Raw genomic sequence first — 23,241 nt, forward strand, 5'->3', positions numbered from 1 at the left:
TACATTAGAGTTACTGGAGCATAAATATCACTGGCTAATCTTAAAAGAGTGTGAAAGGGCTTAGTTCCCTTGGAGAAAACTTTTCCTTTGGAGGGTGAACTCTATAGCCTTACACCCTACTGAGGTACCCCGCCCCCTCAAACCCTGCCTTCTCCAGGTTCCATGCCCCAAATATCCAGGAATTTCCTAAGCCAGAGATAGCAACACTGGTTTCTGATTATTCTTGGAAAGGTGTGACATCACTTCTGGGTTTCCTGGAAGTGATGTCACACCACTGCTGATGGCCACCCCCTCATGTCACCAGACCCCCAGTTTCCCACTCCTATAAGGAGCCCAACAGGTTTATTTACATTTTACAACTTGGTCCTACAGGCTGTAACTGCGAGACCTCTAGCAGTCATTTTAAAAACAACACAGCTTCTTCTTTCCAGACACCACCAGGAGGCAGAGGACCTCTCCTCAAATCAATAACTCTTTCTTAACTAAGTACTACTGATCTCTCCACCTGGAAAAGTCAGGTGGAGAGATGGGACACACAGGCCAGGTTTGGGAATGGAGGAGAATTGTATTTCCCTCAGAGCATCGTTTCGATTAGCCCCGAGCCCTGGTGTTCTACTGCTCTCAGCATCCACCTAGGAGTCATGCTGGCCTGGGAACAAATAAACCACCCTTTCAGATTGGGCAACAATCTCAGCTCTCTGAGTCTGCATGGACCAAAGTGTCTGAACTTTGTCCTCCCTAATGGCGGTGACCTCATCCTGTTACCAAAGCAGTGTGTAAAGTCCAGAGAGGGGTGTAAACATGCCTTGCATTCAAAATAGCTCTGTCCTTATTGTCCTCTCAGTCTCTCTCTGCAGCTCTTCTTACCTTGACATTCTCAAGGCCCGGATTTGTTCGGTCTAATTTCAGGATGAAGTCAATAGCCAGGACATTGTTTCTGTGCTTGGCCTTGACAGTAGCCAAATGCTTTGAAGGGACACCACAAGAAAACACCGTTCATCCAGTGGTCCCGCCAGAGGAAGGCTCTTCTGATTGGGGAATAGGGGCCATCCGGGATGGCTTCGAAGCAGTGAATAGTTATTTCGATTCCTTCTTGGAGCTGCTAGGAGGAAAAAATGGAGTCTGCCAATATCGGTGTAGATACGGTAAGCTCATCTACTTTTCCTTTCAGTCAGGGCCAGCTCATATGATTGAAGCTCCTCAGGTAAACCAAAATGTTACTCCTTCTCTCTTGTGTCTTATGATGTGAGCTTTAAATGAAAATTGATACTATGTGAGGTAGTTATTCTGGACTAAGTACTACTGATCAATAACTAATGTTTTAAATACTCATTTCGATACACAGTGGTTAAATCTACCTTTTGGGCACACCACGTGGGTCCCAAATTCAGTTTGCAAAGCTCAGCTGAGCACCAAAATGGAAATGTTCAACTTTTTTTATTATTAATTTTTATTTCAATGAATAAACTCAAACACATAAGACATAAACTACAATAATACAATAATCTAAACCATACCTCTACAATCATCCACTACTACAGCCATCAATAACCATCAGGGGTCATTTTGTAGAAAAAGAGCTGGAGGAACTCATTAGCATAACTCATTAGCATATGCCAAAGCTCTTGCCATCACCGGAAGTGTGTCATTAGTATAACTGATTTACATATGCCACACATCCTGACACCACTTATTCTGGCTGTTTTGGACCCAATCCTGGCCATTCAGGGCCGAAATTGGGCCCAAAATGGCAAAAGGGGGCTGAAAATGGCTGAAAAAGGGCCCAAAATGGTCAGAATCAGGCCACTAATGAGCGGGAGAGTGATCCACCACCCGTCAGAGGCCCGATCCAGGCCGTTTTGGCCCCAATCCAGGCCAAAATGGGCCCAAAATGGTCAAGAGTCAGGTGGGCAGGGGTCACCTGACATGTGACCTCTTTGGGGAACTGCCAGAACTGTGTTCCTGTGCATTCCCCCTCAAAATGAGCCCTGATAATCATAAAGATTATACATAAAACCTAAAGACATCATCTGGCTCATGTAACAACAACAACAAGGAAACGGTCAACTTAACCCATTGATTAAATAGATAAGGATGGGGCGATACAAAGACACCAGCAGTGCAGGAGCATCATCCAGCCAATGAGCTACCAAATTGTTCCTCCTCCCAAATTGCAAACAAAGGCTCCCCCTCCCCAGCAACACTGATGTCGGCCCTCCTGGAATGTTGGTACTCCGGAAATCTGTCTGGCCTGTCTCTGTGGTTAGGCCATCTCTGCTTCCAATGCACTCTGCAATTTCAGGAGGCCCAGCCTGAATGAAACCAATGGCAGCAATTCGGGGGTTGCACATATAGTTTAACCAAGCAGGAGTCCAATGGAGATTGAAAGTTTATTCTAGCATAAGATATCATTAGTCAAAAGTCACTTTCTCAGAGGCACGATGCACACATCCATTAGATGTATATACATAACAGAAGGGGGGCAGATTTTACAGAGAGAGAGAGGTCCTATCTCTGGATAATGACTCAGGCACACAGTTTTCGATGAACAAAGTTGGTACTATGATCTCTGATTATTTATTTAGGGAAAGAGGGACTGATTCACAGAATTCCCTTCTGAAACCCTCCAGAGATATAACCTGGTCGTGCTGGCCTCTTAATCAGCGGAGCAAAGACATTCAGCAGCTCCCTGGATAAATAACTAAATTGTAGCCATTAACCCTTTCTTGCTGTGTTTACTATTTGACCTGGATGAGACTGTGAAAGAAAGGAAATGCAGCAAATTCTTTAGGCCCCAAATATTTTCTCCATTTTTTTTTCAGACTTATGACTATGCATTTTGTTTTCATGATGCTTCAGACGGTCAATTAATTCCTGAAATTGATACTAATGGATTCCCAAGGAGCCATTAATCAGCTTTTTGCTCATTTTCAGATTGGTTGCTGGTTATTTGCCTTGACTCTCTTTTGCAAGTTCCAACAGCTTTGCAGCTTTCAAACACTCACAAACTTAAATTTTTATTACCACAAATACAAACTATTACATGTCATTCAGAGCTAATTCACGTGTTGACTTTTAAAGCATGTAACAAAAAAAAATCAATGAAGCAAACCTGTGTATGGAAACCATCTCTATTATACATCCGGAGGTGTTGCATCAAAATGAAAAAGAAGCCCAGTTAGTCCTTAAGAACTAACAAAATGTATTCCAGCATGAGCTTTCATGAATCAGAGCTCACTTCACCACATGTAAGGAGATAACATCCCTAGGAGGTATATTTATAGCCAAAGTCACAAATGACAGAAAGATGGATGTGGGGAGTTCATGTTACAAAGGGAGCCCCATTCACTGTGAGCTCTGAGGCACAAAAGCTTATGTTGGAATAAATTTTGTTAGCATCTCAGGTGCCACTGGACTCCTGTTTGAGCTATATTATACAAACACATTCGGCAGAGAGCCAGGATTGTCTATATCTGCTTGTATAATTAGGCACAGGTGAACAGTGTGTAGCTTCTTAGAATAAAGAGCAATCTAAAGGTGATAGGACATTTGCCAGCAGAAGTGTGGGTTATGGGTAAACTTTGTATGGCATGGCCCTTGGTACTGACACAGGGGCCAGGTCACCTTGTTCCTCACATATCCCTGGAATGCTGACAGTGAATGTGGCAACTGGAAGAGCTTCTAACTATACTGCAAGGTCTTCAGCAGTCTCGTAAGCTATTGGACATTAATGTAGCCCCTCCAACCGCCATTCTGCCCCTTGTGCTGGCTAGATCTTCATACACAGTAGAATGAGGTAGTAGACATGATGCAATAGGCTGTTCCACAAGATAACAGCTGGGGGATGTTATTTTTAGATGCTCCCCATGTTTAAAAAGAATCCTTCCTGCACAGAGAAAACTAGCACTTTTATCCCTGCTATGCCAGTTTTCTTCAGGATGGAAGCTATTTTTATGAAGGGATTACTTTAAAATGGTACATTAATCCCCTATTTGAAGTCTATCCAACCACTTTAGGCATTCTGTAGCATCCGTAGATGAAACCTGTAAGGGTCTGAATCAGAGGGTGAATATTAGGGTTGTGCAAAATGAAACAAAAGAGCCAGGAATACATCTAGAATTGACTGTTTTGTTTAGTTAAAAGTGGCAATTTGGGAAACCGAATTATAATGGCACCTTCCCACTGAAAGGTTTGTGTGTTTCATTTTGCTTTTTACTGTGCGGCAGCTGTGGTGGTGGCAGCAGACAGGCAGGTACTGGGTTGGCATCGTCTTGTTTTTTCCCTCAGCAGCATGCACCAATTGGATCCCATGGGAAAGAGCCCTTACATTATTAACTCCATTGAGGCGAAGGGGGAATGTGTGCAGTGTGCAGTGTACCTGACTGCATCATTTTCTGCTGCTACTCGGGCAATCTGTTGACAGGAAGGGAGAGTGTGTGCATGAGTGTGTCTCTTTTGTCAGCACTGCCTGGGCTATGGCATTGTCTCTTTAGTGCTTGCCAATCGGTTCCTAATAGCATGACCTTTCCGCACCCGCTGGCTTCGAACACATTCCTTTAATTTAACTCCATTGGACAGAAGGTGCACCTTGGTGCATTTTTTTAGTTGCTACTAGGGCAACAGCATGGTCTCCATGCCGATCAAGTCTTAGCAGCTCAGCCCCCTCCCCGTCTATCGACTTCAGAGTAGAGGAAAAGAAGAACCTATAAAGGCAATTGACATAGTTGACTCGGCATGATCCCTCCTTGTTCCTGATGAATCTGCAGTTGACAATGTGGTCTGGAGCCCACAAGCTGGAGCCTTCGCTTTCAGGTATGTCTACTCCCCCCACCCCCAGTTACTTTCCCTTTTTATTTCTTTTCTTTTTGGAAAAGGGGAGGGTTTAAGTTAGGGAAAGCTCAGGAGGAGGGAAAGGAATTCCCCCACAACTCTCCTCCCCCAGTTCAAATCAACTGGCCCGTCTGCCACCACAACACTCTCCTCATAGGAGTGAGAGGAGGCTGGAGGGCCACCTGGCCCACTGCTCTCCACTGTGTTGTCTGCCAGATCCCCTGAAGAGCTGGAGCCCAACTCCCCCAATGGGTCGAGCAGATGAGGCCATGCTGCTCCAACACCGGGGAGGGGAGGGTCTGAATTATTCCCAATCCTCACGTGTTTGTAGAATGGAAGAAATCAGATATTGTGCCATTCAAGGGGGTAATGGCAGCATGGCCTAGGCCAAAGTCCATGCTACTCTTCCATCTGATTAACATTTGTACCTGGAGAAGCAATACTGAGTGATCTGTGGGCATGCAAGGGGGAGATTTTATAGTATTGTTGAGTTGCATGCTTGCCATAAGGAGGATGGTTTTGCTGATGGATTTCCTGGTTTAGGAGGAAGAATAAGCATGCAACCACAGTCTAGTGTTATGTGTATGTGTGTGTTTGTGCGTGGGCCTTGGACTAACATCTTATGTTGCCCAGCAGGCCAGACACTGAAAGACAGATTGGGTGCATAGTTTGGGTTTGACCGCCACAGTTGAATCCAATTCCTGTGTTGAGCTGGAGTGCATGGGGGCGGTGGCAGCTTAAGCTTTAGGTCTGAGTAGTTTACAGATAGGTGTGTCTGTCTGTCTTACTTGTAAGAGTGTGCACTGGAGCCCTTTTTCATTGCTTTTCCTGTGAAGTTGTCCTTCGGAGGACTCACTTTGAACCAAACGGGTCTGCTAGGTGGTACTATGGTACCCTAACAACGCAGTTCAGCCCAGGAGAGATCAGATTCCCATAGGGTCCTGTCTACTGACAGTTCAATCCCAAGGGAATCTGCCCCACTTCCTATAGGAGTGGTGGAGCCACTGCTGTCAATGTCACTGTCTGCCTGCAAGGCAGGGCCACTTCTCCCTAAGGAGAGCTACTTGTTCTCATCCTTGTCATCTTGGGGCTCCGGTTGTGCTGGGTGCAAGACAGGGAGGTACACATTAGGAAAAGTGCAACATAAACTTCCAACACAATTTGTTTTCATACAGGCAGTCAGAAAAGCTGTCTGTCTGCCACAAAGGCTCATGTTATTCAGCAAAGGCTCATGGTCTGTGACTTCGGCTGTAGCTTCGGCTTCAATTTCACTTCTTCTCCTTCATTGTTCAGCTCAGAGTTTCTCTACACAAGACATCTTACACAGGGACGCGCAAGTGCAAGGAAATACAATGTCAGCCAGGAAGCGTAGTTTAAAAAGTCAGAGCTGGCGGTGATCGCTCCTGAGAGTTTGTTAATTTCCCTGAAGGCTCTGTCAATTTCACCTCTCTACAAGGGTAGTTTAAAAAGACAGCAGAGATTGCTCCTCAGAGGATTTGTTAATTTCACTTTTGCCTCTGGAAGGCTCTGTCAATTTTACCTCCCCTTCCCTGAGGCAAAGATGAAATTAACTAACCCTCTGAGGAGTGATCTCTGCCGGCTCTGTCTTTTTAAACTACACTTCCCAACTAACATTGCGTCTCCCTACACTTGTGCGTTCCGTGTAAGATGTCTTGTGTAGAGAGACTCTCAGGGTTAATCGTTTTAGTCAGAAAAGAGAGACTTGGGCAACGTGCCCAGTCTCCCACTTTTATTGGTAAAAAATAGAGAAACATCCCATTAAGAAAACCAAAGGAACCCACCCCTGCTCCCCATCTCACTGTTTTAGAAAGGAGAAAGAATCATTGGTGTAGCGGGCAATAAGTGAAAGATAACATTAATTTTGCGTTTGAGTAGAACCTTGTTGGATCAATGGTTTTTTTTATTAGGAGAATGGACTAATGGTTGGTAATGATGCATTTTCGGTTAAGCGCCAATAAAGAGTAATTTCCTTAACCTCCATCCTTGAGAAGAACAGTGTGTGCATGTGCAGCTGCCCAACACTTGCCTTGACGCCTTTCCCCAAGCATTCTTTGGGGTCCATAAACACTGAACCCCATTGTTTTGCATGTGCTCAAACTCGGTGGGTGGATGATTTGGAACGAGGATTGTGTTCCATGTGATTTTGGTGCTGTTAAGTGCAAAAACAGCTGCCCTAAAGAGCCTGCAGGCCCTCATTGCAAAGAATGAGGGTTAACACTCATGTTAACGGAAAAAACAAATGGATTAGATCCAAACTGGCTAAGCGATCTGAGTTATCATATCAAGCTGTGAGGCAAATTCTTTTAGACATCAACACCAGACCAGAAACCCAGGAAAAAGTCTTCTCACCACTTGATAGGACACCATATTTTATTTTACTTCATTTATACTGGCAGCTGTGACGTCACTTTGTGACGTCATCACGCAGGGCGGACATGCCGCCAGCGGAGTGGCGGCAGCACCGGAGGCTGGGAGGCCGCCCGCGCCACTCGCCTGCCTGGCTGAGGGGGCAGCCAGATTGCCGTGCACTCCCTGTCCTGCGGGGCAGGCGAATGGCGCGGGCGGCCTCCCAGCCCTCCATACCATTCGCCTGCCCAGCTGAGAGGGCGGCCAGCTTGCCATGCACTCCCTGTCCTGCTGGTCAGGCGAATGGTGCGAGTGGCCGCTCAGCCGCCCGCACTGCCACCGGCGCACTCCCAGCAGCTGGCAGCTGTGCCCAGCACCCCCTCTTTGGTGGCACCAGGGGCAGACTACCTCCCCCTGCCCCCCTCGATCCGGCCCTGGGTTGGGTTGAGACTGTGACTGGCCCAACGACACCCACCAAGCTTCTGTAGCAGAGTAGGGATTTCAAACTTGGATCTACTGGATCCTACTCTGACATTCCAATCACTACACCACACTGTCTGTCTTGAATGAATACTGATACGAGTTACCACTTGATAAATAATTCCCTGTAGTAACTTCCTGTCTGGGAGAGAACTTGCTTACTGGTTCAGAGGTTTCTTATATCAAAGACCAAACACTCTTTCTGTGTGACTGATTAGCCTTGCCTGTCAAAAAGCTTGTGATCGCAAGAAAAATGGCTGCTCTTTCAGTGGCTAGGAGCCAGCAGAAATGTAGCAGGGGGAGATAAATTCCCTTGTAATAAGAGGAGAGGCTTGTTCTACCAGCAGACAAACGTACTTTTGAAAGATGAGGTGAAAGTGGGCTGGGAGCACAGCCCGTCAGAGTCCGAGGCTGTTAGGAAATTCAGTGAGATATTGAGGGCTACCTTACTGCTGCATTTCCCTGTTCATGTCTTGGGGCTGGTTCTGATGCAAGCATGCACCATATGTGGGTAAGAAGCAGATTGTAGTCACCTGCCTGTTGCAAGTAGTAATCCATTCTTGGCTACCTCACTTGTATTTTTTAAAAAAAGCCCATAGGCTTAAGTCATGCAGTAGATATCAAGATATTATAAAGGATATCCATTGTCAGGTGTTAGTCTATGTGCACTGTAATTTTTGGATGACAGTCCTGTGCGAATGTAATGCTCTTGCACAGGCCTGGGAGATAAACAGCATGAGCTGGGTTCAATTCCACTCTCTCACTCCATGTAGAAGGTAAATTCATCAGAATCAAGCTTTACTTTAAAGAAAATGCTTTGTAATTAAACCAGCACACTAGTGATCCTGGTGTCCACTTGCTTCTTGGGAATAAAATATGAGCAGTTTCGACTGCAACAGAAAAGAATTTCAGGTCCCTACTAGCTGACTAGCTAGCAAAGCCCTGAGCTCACCCCAGGCAGGCATGTCACACATTATGTGCCCTTAACTTGGTTATCGACACAGACTTTGTTATAGTTGCTTAAACATGACAAGGATTTTCCATGTTGTTTTCAGCGGTGTTGCAAATGCAGAAGCATATGCATTAGTGATGGAGCTTCCACACATGACAGTTTTCTACGTACTTTCATCCACCACCCTCAACTTCTCCTTTCTGCATGTGTTCTAAAGCGACTTTGTATTCGTTGTTGGGGGTGTGGTTGCCACGGTTGCTGTGGTGATTCATCGCCCTCTTTTTGTTCTTTTCTTCAAACATGCCCTATAACACTCCCTCTGCATAGCGCTCCCTTTGTGCCTTTCATTTCCTTTACCTCATATACAGAAATATCAGTGCACAGTGGCATTAGAAAATACCGGTTGTATAACATTCAATTTACTGTCTAATTTAGAATCTGTATAACTTTGATATTATGTACTTACTTTACTTTAATTTCTTTGCTTTGATAAAATTTTTAATTTAAAAAAAGAAAAGAAAATACTGGTTGTGCAGTGAATTCCTGCGATGTTTCTTTGCCTCATTGTGCACTTCTGCTACAACTCTATTAAAATCAAAATAGACTGTTATAGCATCATAGTATATAGCATATAGCATCAGTTACCATTTTTTAGAAACAGTCCTCACAAAGCTCTCCAGTAATGAAGAGGTGGGGAAATGTTGGAAAAATGGCACTCATGAAGGGATGATAGCAGGAAAATGGTGCCTTTGTAGGGCAGGAAAGTGTACCCTAGACATGGGCACGGACCAGGAAGAAACCACAGAACTTTTCATGGATCTGCCCCTGTTCGTGGACTGGTTCATTGGTCCGTGGTCCATCACTTCTGGGGGCCCTAGGACCGCTCCCTTCACACTTAAAGATGCCAAACTCACAGCGAGTCTTCAGCAGGCTCTCCTCCAGCCACCCTCCAAGTTTGGCCAGGATTGCATTTCGGAGGTCCGAGCCCTAGCCCAACACCACATAATCAAATAAGAATTGAAATGGGGGGGGGTAATGAAACAGAAGAGTGAGCCCTCAAGGAGACCAATAAGCTTAGTTCCAGAGCCTGACTGCAGCCCTGAGACTGGGTTGGGGAAGAGCCCTAGCCCACAATCAAATAAGAAGAAAAAGGGGGGGGAATGAAACAGAAGAGTGAGCCCTCAAGGAGCCCAATAAGCTTGTAGCCAGAGTCTTACTGCAGCTCTGAGACTGGGTTGGGGAAAGCCCTATGCTAGCCCACCACCCCACAAGCAAATAAGAATTGAAAGGGAAATAAAATTAAACAGAAGAGTGAGCCCTCAGCCAAGGAAACCCAATAAGCTTGCTCCCAGAGCCTTGCTGCAGCACAAGTCCCAAGCCTCCCTCTCACGCAATCCATAAAAACTCCCTCAACAAGCAGTTCCTCCCTCAGTAACTGCTGGCCGGAAAGTGAAACCATGGCTCAGTGATGGGTGTTGTATATACTGCTTGCTCTCGTAGAGAATAATGGGAGCTTTCTGGTTGGCAGCTGGAGCTGCCGATCAAGGTTTTCAGGGCTAAGATTGGTGTGTTCCAAAGGCAGCAGAAGGTCTGCAGGTAACTCCACTATGTTGCCTAGGAAATTGATTGCTCAGCACCAGGATGTCTGGATTTACGGACCAATGGACTGGCCCAAAAGTTGTTGTGAAAAATGCACATCCCATGACCCGCCTGTTCATGAACGCTGAACTGGGCCAGTCCATGTCAAATTTTGGTCTGTTTTTTGGTCCATGCCCACATCTAATGCACACTATTCTTTCCACGTGGCGTATTAACATGCTTGGGCCATATTCTTTTCAAAAAAAGTTGGAGTATAGCATGTCTGGAAAAGAAAACCTGGAAACAGTACATGGTGTGGAAACTCTGCCCCCCCCCCCAAGTGCTCAAGTTTAGAAGCCAAGTGGGAAAATATCTTCAAGTGGCTCTGGGCTTCACCTGCCTCTTTCTTGGGAAACTGAAACCAAACCTCTTTTCTCCAAAGCAAAGAATTTCTCTCCTGTGGCAGCCATCTTGTGATCCTGTCCTCTGCCTTCTCTCAAAATACCAAAGTGCACATGGGCTCAACAAGGTTAGGGAGGCATGAGATAAAATGGTAACCAAAAAAGAGGCTTGGGAAGGGATGGGGGAAATGATCATCTGACACATAAACATGGGGAAGCAGATTCTGGAGGTCTGCAAAGTCAGGTCTCCCCATTTAGATGCTATAAATGTTACCAGCTGTGGCAGTTGCTAGCAAAGGAGTTCCACATGCAAAAGCAGGAGTCTGCCTTCATATCACTTCTTGGTTGAGAACATCTGGATGACAGCAGCAAGAGTATTATACGCAGCAAAATGGAAAACAGATATATGTCCTGATGTGTTAGAGTGGATAGATAAGATTTATGACTATGCATCAATGGCCAAATCAACTTATCTACATAATAGACCAATAGTCGCATTTTTGGAAAAATGGAAGGATTTCTTTTACTTAGGCAGAAATTGACATTAATTAAGGTAACTTAGTATAAAGATAAGAAGCTAAAAATTAGGGAAATGGTTAATCAAAAAAGCTGATAGTATAAATATAAGTAACCGGGGGGAGGGGGGAGAGCCATTATACAACTACATTTAGTTATGACAAATTTTGAATGTATTTTCTATTAGTTCAATGTAATTTTAAAAACACTGCTTGGATAAATCTTAAACTAATTCCAAATGTACTGTTTATATAAGCGTGTATAAGTCTCAATTCAATTTCAAATGAAGTGTTTGTGTGATCTTTTATTATACACAATCTATTTTCATACCTTTTCTTTTAAATAAAATTTCTATAATTTTTTTTAAGTGAAGTTGGAGGGCACTCTAGGATTTGGCAAAATCTCTATGGTATAACCTAGAGCACCCCCCCAGTGTAATGATGCCAAGTCCAGTTTTTGCTGGAAGTGACATTGCACACTGGTATGATTCCAGCACACCTGTCCTTGCTCCCAAGATGTTCTCAGGGGTTCCAGGATGTGGCTTAGTAATTCTAGCAGAATGTCTCCCCTCTTCTATTTTTAACTTTATTCATCTGAAAACGATTTTTTATATTAACGAAAGTGCGCTGAAGTTCTAAGGAGAGTCACATATTGATCCAAGTGCATGCTTCATTGATGAAAGATATGCAAGGAAATGAACTCTGCCTTGAGATGATGTTCTTTGTTTCTTAATAAACATTTTGTCCTGATTGCTAGTCTTTCCTTGGTAGGATTTGAATCTCAACTAGAAAAGACCAGGGCTTTTTTTCTGGGAAAAGAGGTGGTGGAACTCAGTGGGTTGCCGTTGGAGAAAATGGTCACATGGCTGGTGGCCCCGCCCCCTGATCTCCAGACAGAGGGGAGTTTAGATTGCCCTCTGCGTTGCTGTGCGGAGGGCAATCTAAACTCCCCTCTGTCTGGAGATCAGGGGGCGGGGCCACCAGCCATGTGACCGTTTTCAAAAGGTTCCAGAACTCTGTTCCACCACATTCCAACTGAAAAAAAGCCCTGGAAAAGACTATCCAGAATCCATGATAAAGAAACTCCATTTCACAAATAATTGACAAAAGCTTAACCTATTGACACAACCCTATCAAAAATTAGATGACTGATCTCTGAGTTTCAGCGCATATCCTACTAGCTGTATAGTTTCATTTTAAAATGTCTCTGCTTCACAAATAGGGATGAAAGCTAGTTTTATTAACATGAGGCAATTAGCTGTTTTAATCCAAATAATAAAGTCAATTTCTAACAGTCACTGGAATTTCCCCTCTCCTGGCTTTCCATTCATGCAGTACTTCACCAGAGTTCTCAAAAGCTACAGTGGCCAAGCAAAAAATAAAATGTTCTTTGACCTTTTGTTCCCACCAGTGAGTGTAGAATGTCATTTCTTTCTGCAAATATGTTGTATTTTATGGCTTGGATGCTAAGCAAGTTCTCCCCCCGCCTCTCACTGAATCCTTCCATGCCTCATGAAATCATACTCTAGGCCTAAATTGTTTATATGTAAGTAAAACTTGTTGATTTTCTTCACGAGTGGCTGGGCTCAGTTCTTTGAGTTCTCATTATAACATGGTATTTGATATTTGATACATGACTGCTTCTGGAATTTCATATGTAATGTCTGAAAAAAACGTGATCAACAGAGATCTCCTCCTCTGGAGGAAATGAGAGTTTTGGAGGGTGGAATCTACAGCACCACGTGCCCACTAACCTCCCTCCCCTCCCCAAACTCTGTTCTCCAGGCACTGCCCTCGAATCTTCCCAAACTTTTCAAGCAGCAGTTGCCAACCCTCTGAGCTGTGTCCTAGTAGCTCCCCCATCCATCCTGCCTTAACACCTCTAAAGGGCTCAGATTTGAGGGTAGGAGGGTAGGAGACCCGCCTTCAAAATAGGTTTTCAAATTTTAGATCTCAGATTTATGCATTCAAAACATGAATGGTAGATTTAAAATCATGTCTGATTATTTCAGTTCCGAACTTCCCGTCCAGAGTAATAAAGAGGTTTTCTTCACAATGTTATCATATCAGTTTTGGCCTCATACTGGTTTATCCCGTCTTCCACATGTTCTCTTGAACCATCAGTTTTTGCCTTGCTTTTCCTGTTTTTTCTGGGGCCACTTTTACCCCAATTTTTTCCCCTAAAACTCAGGTTTGAGTAGCATTTCTTCACATATGTAATGTTTTCTGCACTTTTATTGGATCCTAACACTTCCCACCCACTTTCCACTGACTGGACCATGGCTGTGGGACATCCGCACCCTGTGCCTTGCCTTGCTAAGGAGGAGTTTTTATACTTTGTGTTGGCATAATTTCAGGTATTATGTTTAAAAAAACACTTTCCTGATAGAGATATAGCTCTATTTTTGCTATAACAAGGGACAGGAGCACCATTGCTCTTCCTCTATGCCTGCAGCAGTTGATGCTGTTTCTTTCTCTGCCCTGAACATTTTTTTGCTGCAGCCATTTGCTTCCTTGCAGTTTCAGAGGGCACCGAAGCACTCATTGTTCTTTCTGGCCACTCAGGCTTCCTCTTTGCCTTTGTGCTTGGATTTCTTGATATGCCCTGACCTCCCCACAGAAAGAAGGATTCCTCCTCTTGCCTTCAAGCAAGTCTTCTGTTTTTATTTTTAAAAAACTGCTTCCCGAAAGTGATACATCTCTATGAGACATGCCTCTGCCTTATATCCAGTGTCTCTCATTTACTTTGTTTCTTTTTCATGAGTCTTTGATATTTTATGGGTTTAGGGGGCAGTATTCATTTTCACTTTCAATTCTGGTGGGTACTGCCACAAAGCAGCCCCGTGGTGGCCTCGCTTTATTGTTCTTAGCCTGCTAGAGACATTTACAAGACTGAACATTGTGTCGTTGGCTTGAAAGCAACTGACTAGATGGGGGAGCAATTGGCTCCTTTCTGTTTGCCTACCGTTGGTCAAAAGACAAACTTTTAAAAATCAGCATGTAGCCCCAAATGTCCAAATATTAGGGGGAGAACCTTTGAGCGGAGGGCATTTTTCTACAGGGACAATATGGTAATTCTCACACATGTGCATGCTTAGCCTTCTTCTAGTGGTATGTCAATGTATTGATATAGCACGTGCATAACAAAAAATAACAGAAAAAGAGGGGGTTGATGCTGTGATGTCACTGATGATGACAGCACCTTCACTGAAAAATCCTGATATTTAAGGCACATCTGTGAGAAAATAAACTGGCATAGCAATTGGTAAAATGTGGAGGGAGGGGAGATGTGCAGAACACCCACGTTCCATGTAATTCTGATGCTAGCGGAGTGACTGCTAAGAAAAGCAGGAGTAAGTCATATGAGCGGGAAACCCCTAAGACAGAGAACAAGGGTGTGATCTTGTGGGCATGGCTTTTATTCATATTTATGAGGACGTCCAGCCAAATTAATCTTTCTTGCTCTTTGGGAAACCACAGTCCAACCAAACAGTGTTCTCACTTGTTTTTCAGCAACTGCTTAAAGGGCTTTGTACAATTTTATTGTCTCCATGTTAAAATATTCACGTTACTTTTTTTCTTCTTTTGCTTGTGTTACAGGAAAGGCACCAATGCCCAGACCTGATTACAAAGCTCCAGAGCCCAATGGTTGCAGTTCCTATTTCCTGGGTCTCAAGGTACCCGAAAGTGTATGTACTGCTAACATCCACTATCCTGATGAAATAATTTACTAACCCAAACAAACCAGTAAGAAATCAGCCCTTGCATTTGTGGCCAGTTGCCAGGTTCTTTTTGTCCTCTGGCTTTTGGAAGGGGAGAGTGGAGCAGTCAATGTCTGCCTTGACAGCCACTCTTGCCATACTATTATGTGCAAGCTGTCTGCATGGATGTGCCAGAGGTGGCAGCTGGCCACGAATGGCAAGTCAAAGGCAATGTATCATCAGAAGGCTGTCCATTTCATTTACTATTTGATTGGCAAGTCACCAGAGCATTCAGCTCCCAACTGTTGGTGGCAATTGCAGCCAACACATAAATCCTCTTGATGAGAATTGCATTCAAGGGATGCAGGATACAAAGTACCAATGAGCTCAGCTGAAAGTGAGCAGTTCTCCTAGGGCTCTTCCACACAACAGTGGATGATTCCCTGCTGTGCACTCATTGCCATGAGTAACTTTACACGAGACATCTGACATGTGAAAAATTGTACTTTCCAACCTCTCTTTGTAATAACAATCCTCTCCTACCATTTGTTCCTTTGGAGGGGGGAGTTTGCATGTGGTTTGTATATGTATCTTAACGGAACTTGTTATGCATCTGATGAAGTGGGCTGTGGCTCACAATAGCTTATGCTCCCATGCATTTCCCTAGCCTTTAAAGTGACACAAGACCTTTTTGTCATTTTGGCTGCAGCTGGCTTATGTGGCCAGTCTCCTCTAGAATTTGGCTAGTTAAGGGATCTGGGAAAGACCCTTGCCTGAATCCTTAGAGATCTACTGCCAGGCTAAGGAGCAATAATTGGCTATTTGACCAACTTCCTATGTTGCAGCCAGCACTTCCAGAATGGAATTTTGTGTGCAGCATTTAGGATACAGAGCTGAAGATGCATGCCTGTTCTGGTCAAAAGTCCATCTTCCCTTTGCTTCCTCTGTACAGCTGGATCTGGGCATCCCAGCCATGACCAAATGCTGCAATCAGCTGGATGTCTGTTACGACACTTGCGGTGCCAATAAATATCGCTGCGATGCCAAGTTCCGCTGGTGTCTGCATGCCATTTGCTCTGACCTCAAGCGCAGCCTTGGCTTCGTCTCCAAAGTGGAAGGTGAGTTTTCCATTCAAGCAGATAATACACAGGTAAATACGTACAGGCGGGTATGGCCAACTTTCTAAGTGTTGGTGGCAGGGATACTCTCTAGGACCAGCTACTTATGGCTCAGTACAGATGTCATGTCTTGAGATCAGCCAAATTATTCTTTTCCAAATCTATTGGCTGATCTTTGTTAGACAGCGCTAACACAGATTATGCATTGGTTTCCAAATATTGTAATCAGAGCAGTGCTCACAGAATGGACTGTTCCCACCTCCCCTTACAGCTCTCTGCATCCCCTACTGAGGGGCCATCCTGCTCTCTTTGTTGGGAAAAATTCCAGTATGGAAGCAGACCAATCCTATATTATTAAATACAGAAAACATATCACAAACTGCGGCTTATTTGTTTTATGTGAACAAAAATGTTATTCACTTTCCAAAAAGTTCTACAGTTTGGGGTAGTTGGGAGCTGCAACTAAGTTGGGTCAAATATTTCTCTCACAGGCTTTCACTAATATAGATCTTCATGAGGAATCCATACATCTTAGTGCTCTTGTTCCCTATAGGAAATTAACCCAAGAAACACTCCTTTGAACTTCCCTCCTTTTAGGAAATGATGCCAACACACTCCTTTTAAAGAAAGCAAACCTGGTGAAGATAAAGGAGCTTGATTTTTTTTAAAAAAAATTCTTTTAAAATATTGTTATTTAAGAAAAAGCTTACTTTAATAGGCATCTCACACACAACATGTTCCTTTGAAATATGCAGCGGGGTTCAGCTTCTTTTGCCTGCATACCACTTAGGTTCAGCCTATGGCAATTAGATGGCTAAGGAGTTGCTAATTTACTTTCCAAGAGTAACAATGAAGATAAATGGAAAAATTCACACTTCAGTGCTGTAGATGCAGACTTTTTTGCAAATTCCCTCAAATGGTGTCTCCCATCATTGGCTTCCTGTCTCATTAGGATGATCAAACATGTGTAGATTTTAGTACTTATAATTGTACACAATCTAGTGGAAAGAGAGAAGACAGACAATAGCAACAGGCCTGGGTGGTTTATACTTTAAAAGCATCTGAATCAAGTTGCTCATCCATTCCCCAAGACCCTTTGTAATGACTACATTTCTGTCTCTGCTTCTTATAACAGGGGAGAAAAGGCTGGTTTCTGCCAAGTTTTGTACTAGGATAGTATCACTGGGGACCAGTTAACTAGCATCAAGGGCTGTCTTCTCAGTGCTCAGTCTACTATTATTTGCAATGGCTATTGTTGCAGAAATTCAGAAGGGCAAGCAAAGATTCGGCCACCTGTAAAGAAGAGGGTTCAGGGCAGTTTATGTAGGCTCTGGTATATGTTAGGAATGATCTTGAGTCTGATTAAGGAGTGAATGAAGAGAGTTTATTCAGGAACTACAAGTACAGCAGAAAGAAGTGAAACAGAATAGATACTAACTACCTCAATAAAAAGGGAGGAGGGATTTCCGGGAAGAACCAGGAAGCAGGAAGTAGTGTAAGAATACCAATTTGGAGACATGCAGGAAGGACTGAAGAGAGGAGGAAAGGATCCCGCTCTGCCATCTATCTAACTGTCAGACCCGCTGTCCCGTGCAGGTATTCTGTCTCTTCTGCCTTCTCTGTACACATTTCCAACAGCAGCAGCTCAAAGTCATTCCCCCCTCACCTTCTTACTGCTTCACTATCCCAGACCTTTGTAAGAATAGCGTGGCTTCATGAACTCTCCTGAGATGACTTACTCTCACTTGAATTTGGCCACCATTTTGGTTGCCTGGGTGACAGAACTCTGGCAAGAAGAAGGACTTCTAGACCGGGCATGTATGGCTTGCCCCACTATTCTTACAGAGGTCTAGGAGAGCAAAGAAGTAAGCAGAATTAGATGTGAGCAGCAGTTGGGCAGGTGGCAAGCAGCCGGGCTAGCTGGCAGGTTAACAGAAAGATGGTCGCAGGCAAGATGGGAAATTGCTGCCCTTCCAAATCTGCTACCTGAGGTGATTGCATCAGGTTGTCTATTGTACAGACGGTCTATTGTACAGCCGGGGGTCAGCATGGCTAACATATGATGGATATGTGAAAAAGTATACCACAGTTAACTGCATTCCACCCCCCGCATTTACCAAGGCTAGCAATATAATAAGGCAAATAAATGTTCACTTTCTCCATATGCTCTGTAGAGCTTTTGATTTGTGCCTTTAAATAGCAGGCACCTGCAACTTTCTCCCTACCAACATATACACAATACACATTATACTGCACATATACACACACTGTTGTATTCCATGTAAGGCTTCTGTTCAAAGAAAAAAAAATCCACAGGGGACAGATTGTGGTATAGTTGTTAGAGTGTCAGACTCAGGGCCAAGCTACAAGTGACGAATGACACTTGAACGGCAAGTGTATTTCTCCCTGTTCACTTGCCCTTCACTTAATCCACTTGCCATTCAAGTGTCATTTGTCACTTGTAGCTTGGCCCTAAGATCTTGGAGACCCATTTTCAAATCCCCGTTCTGCATGGACTTTGGACTGGCTGACTCACTGGCTGACTTTGGACCAGCTACTCCCAGCCTCACAAGGTGGTGATTGTGAGGATAACATGTAAGAGCAGAAATTGATATTGCAAGTTGCTTTGGAGAAACAAAGGGTAGAAATATCTAAATAAACAAATAATTGTTTGGGGGTATGCATAAAGTAACACTCCGGAGTGTGGCCTGTTTAAAGCATAGAGTGTATATTCATGCGGAGGAATATGTTTTTAAAACAAACAAATGTATAGCAGTAAACAAACCTAACAGGCACAGATTTTGCATGAACATCAAGTGAATACCAATGAGGGCCAAGCTACAAGTGACGAATGACACTTGAACGGCAAGTGAACAGACACACATGTATTCCTCCCTGTTCACTTGCGCTCCACTTGATCACTACATGCAAGTGGAGCACAAGTGAACAGGGAGGAATACTCGTGTGTCTGTTCATTTGCCGTTCAAGTGTCATTCGTGGAGCACAAGCGAACAGGGAGGAATACACGTGAGTCTGTTCACTTGCCATTCAAGTGTCATTCATCACTTGTAGCTTGGCCCTGAGAATGTTGCCGTTTCTTCGCTCACACCCACATGTGTTTTTCAGAATGAGAGCCAACAAAGCCTTTGGTGGAACATTTTGAAAGTGTTTGCTAGGAGGTTGACGTCATCACTTTCACACTTTTTGAAAAATAAACCTGCTCACAAATAAATCTTCTGTCCCCACAACTACCTGGGTGGGTGGCGTGGCAATACCTCCCTTTCACCAGTGGAATTATCCCTCCAGCTGCCATGAGCAGAGGTCATGATAATGTTAATTCATGGTAGTTAAATAGCAAATCAGATTCTGAAAATATCCAGTCTGAGATTTTTAAATGTTGTCATCTGGTTTTTAAATCTCTACGATTTAAAACTGCCTCTAGTTTTCCACCCAGTTGTGTGGGTGAAATACTTACACTTATTTTAAACTTAAAAAAAATGAAACCCATCCTTAATTCTCACCCATTTTCCTCTAGATACCCTGTTATATGCCAGCTGGGTGACCTTGGGTCAGTCACAGCTCTCTCAGAGCTCTCTCAGCCCCACGCATCTCACAGGGTAACTGCTGTGAGTATAATAATAACACACTTTGTAAACTGCTCTGAGCGTGGCATTAAGTTGACCTGAAGGGCAGTATATAAATCTGATGTTATTATTATTATTATATTAGGTTGTCTAGCAGATCCCTTTTTGAAAGAAACCCATCAGTGGCGTTTCTCAGGATACATACAGGTATCACCAAAAACGTGTTTTGGTTTAACTGTGGTTTTGCTCAACAAAAATGCATAGATGATGAAATGTTAGTAGCAAATCCAAGTTTGTATGTAAACCCTAGTTTATTGTTTGCCTCTCCAGAAGACAGCTGGAAGTTCCCTTGATTCTGCTAATCTGATAGGTTATTTTATTCATCTAATTGCTCAAAATTTTAATTAGCTGCTTTTGTATGTATTTTTCTAATGCCCGTTGGAATGTTTACATTTGGATGTCACAACTAACCAAAGTTTGATCCAGTTCGGCTCATTATTACATTGCCTGAATGCAGCTTCAGCGTCCCACTTTCCTTCCGTTTAATCTGATTACTTTTTTCGGGGTTGTCTTCTTTAAGTGTTCGCAGGTAGGGAATGGCCTCTCTTCCTCTAAGTGCCATGCAGATTAATGGCACTATATAGTTCATCATCATTTCCTCAACCCCTTTCCCAGATGCCTTCTAATATTCAATAAATGTCCTGATGGTTATAAATATTGGTGGGGAAGTGCAAAAGGAAGGAATAGGAAGGGGGGGCTGCTCTTCATGGATCATTGCAGGCAGGGCTAAAGCACAACGGAGAAAGCTCCCCCCCACCCCCGGCTTTACCAAGGGCAGAAGGTTTAAGGAGATTAGTCACAAGCCCATCATCACTCAGTAGGAGAGGGGAAATTGAGCTGTGCGGTTCCTGGGATAAGACCAATGAGCTGCCATGAAATATTGTACACATGTCCCATGACAACTGAAGTTGCAGCACATTTTTCACACCTGGCTTCCTTTGCCTTAGCAAGGCAAACAGCGATTTAACCTGCAATTCGGGCATCCAGCTTACCTCTTTCCACATTCTTCAGATTGTCTACTTTTTTATTTTTAAAGTGCCTCAGAAATGTTTATTGAATTAAATGTGCCACAACCAATTTGCCACAACCATTTTTTTTTAAAGTGGGGAAACTATGGCTGGGGGAGAGGAGGTGGCACCGCGAGTCTCTGCTTCAAACACACAGAACCAATTTCCCCAAAGCTCAATTCCGGACAGGAGACCAAAGATCTGAGCAAACTGTATCAAGTGCATTTCTGCACTGGTCTCAGCACTCACATTATGTATATTTGCATTTATCTTTAATGCAACAGTAATACTAATATTTAAAATACCCTGTGTCTGAAACTATTGCTGAGTGTATGGCCAAACTTGCATGACTGATGAATGATACTTAACATAAAATGACAATACTTTTAACACAAAGAAACCGTTTCTTTATCATCTGGGTGCATGGGTGGAGGTGCTGACAGAAAGGGCAATCCTCTCCTTGTGTTTCAGGCCATGTGTGACAATGACTCAACTGATCTCTCAGTCCAGCTTCCTGGCTCCGTACCCTGAGTTCCTATTACAATAAATGCTTGTACACTAGCCATGTAACAGTAGCACTCCCCGTTTCAAAAATGGGTATGTCTTTGCTCTGTATCAGTCACATTCCTACAGCTATTATAAGGTAAAGGTAGTCAGTCCCCTGTGCAAGCACCGAGTCATTACTGACCCATGGGGGGGACGTCACATCACAACATTTTCTTGGCAGACTTTTTACGGTGTGGTTTGCTATTGCCTTCCCCAGTCATCTACACTTTACCCCCCAGGAAACTGGGTACTCATTTTACCGACCTCGGAAGGATGGCAGGCTGAGTCGACCTTGAACCAGCTACCTGAACCCAGCTTCCGCAGGGATCGAACTCAGGTCGTGAGCAGAGCTTGGGCTGCAGTATTGCAGCTTACCACTCTGTGCCACGGGGCTCTTTTTTACAGCTATTATAAGGCACCCCAAATACTCGTAACATATAGTTTTTTTTCTTTACCATTTATCCTTGGATGTATCCTAGGAATTCTTTGAAGAGATGAAGCAAGAAATCTTGTTTCTGGGATGTCAAGGCTACATTTGATGTGTGGGGAATAAAAGAATAACCTTTCTCAGCTAATGAGCTGCTTTCTCTCTCGCACACGCATGATGTGCAAACATATGCTTGTCAATTGATATATTTAGAAATTTTCTATGCCACCTCTCCAAAGACATGCTTGAGCCAGCAAACAGTGTTAAAATGATAAAATCCTAAAAACAGTAACATACCCACATAACAATAATAAAAACAAGCCATTGACTTTAAAACACACACAATACAGTAGTGGAAGACTGGGTGGAGCAGGGACATGGGGAGTGGCTGTCAGTAATGATGTGACATCACTTCCAGAAAAACCCAGAAGTGATGTCATTCATCTCTTGGAATCATGAAAATTCTATGGTTGTACCATTTGTGACTGCCACCCATGTCCCTGCCCCACACGATCTCCCACTCGTTGCTAGGTTGGGCCTGGCAACCCTAGGTGCCAGCCATTTGGGGGTTGGCTGCACCACCCTGTGTCAGAATTCCAAAGGTTCCCACAGGATCAAAAAGATTGGGGACAACCTTGTCTCTAGAAAGACAAGCAGAACATAGAAAAAATATGCTAACACTCCTTTTCCTTTTGCTACAGCGTGTGAGTCAGTAGCTGATACAGTATTCAACACTGTCTGGACTCTGGGCTGCCGCCCCTTCATGAACAGCCAGAGAAGTGCCTGCATTTGTAATGAGGAGGAACGAGAAGAATTGTGAAATGAGTCCCCTAAGTTGCCTGGCATTGATGGCACTGGCTTCATGTGTCTCTTGCTCTGAAGAGCCTGAACATGGGCAAATTTGATAAACACATGGTTAGGGATGCAGATCACTGCAGCCAGCAAATGCATTAATTGCATTTTGTAGGGCAGGATTGATTGAGAAAAGGATGCTGAGCTGGATGCTACTGTGGGCTGATAGGTATTTCAGTGCTGTCTGATAACTTCCATCTCCTCCCCAGCGCATATAGACTTCATGGCAGCCCTCTATGAAAAGGGCTCTATGAAAAGGGTAAACATTTCAAATATGAGAATGGATAAAGAGACCACAGTGTGACCAGAGACAATTTCTGTAGCAAATATGTGTGCATCAGACCTCCTACCATCACAAGACAATAATGCCACTACAGCTTTTCAAGAGGTGCCAACCAAACCACTCATGTTTTCCTTACTTCTTCTAACCCTGCACTACAAGAGAAAAATGGTATTATCAGCCCTGGATCACAGATGCTCAGGAGCCCATTGGCTGAGGGAGTTCACCTGGGCAAAAAGAGGGAAAGAACAAAAGTACCATAATCCATGTTGGTTTTCGGAATTGCCATTCACTTTATTCCCATGAAGGTCTTACTCCACTATAAAAGAGACAACAGATATATCAGCTAAGAAAGAGGGAGGAAAAGAAACAAATGGGAAATGGAGGGGAAGAAAAGTTTGTAATGCAGGTGGCCGTAAAAACTACTTTTATTAAATAACATATATAATTCAAAACAACTCCAGAGGTTGCTGGAAACATTTTGGATGCTCTGTTCTAGCTATATAGAGTTACTGTTATTTTACAGCTTGAGGAGTTACACAG

The 23,241-nt window shown here is 43.7% G+C and overlaps 1 protein-coding gene across 2 annotated transcripts; it reads left to right on the top strand.

Annotated features, from left to right (window-relative positions):
• Positions 1-796: 796 nt before the first annotated feature.
• Positions 797-23,156, top strand: PLA2G12B (phospholipase A2 group XIIB). 2 transcript variants are annotated; one of them, XM_054982523.1, is made up of 4 exons: positions 797-1,145; positions 14,724-14,812; positions 15,777-15,942; positions 22,268-23,156. In XM_054982523.1, the coding sequence occupies exons 1-4, from the start codon at positions 911-913 to the stop codon at positions 22,384-22,386; spliced, it is 609 nt and encodes a 202-aa protein (XP_054838498.1). In that variant the 5' UTR covers positions 797-910; the 3' UTR covers positions 22,387-23,156. The 2 variants fall into 2 exon arrangements, with proteins under 2 accessions (XP_054838498.1, XP_054838499.1); XM_054982524.1 differs by having other exon boundaries at positions 14,724-14,800.
• The last annotated feature ends 85 nt before the right edge of the window (positions 23,157-23,241 follow it).

This window comes from Eublepharis macularius, chromosome 6 (genome assembly GCF_028583425.1).
Source record: "Eublepharis macularius isolate TG4126 chromosome 6, MPM_Emac_v1.0, whole genome shotgun sequence".
NCBI lineage: Eukaryota > Metazoa > Chordata > Lepidosauria > Squamata > Eublepharidae > Eublepharis > Eublepharis macularius.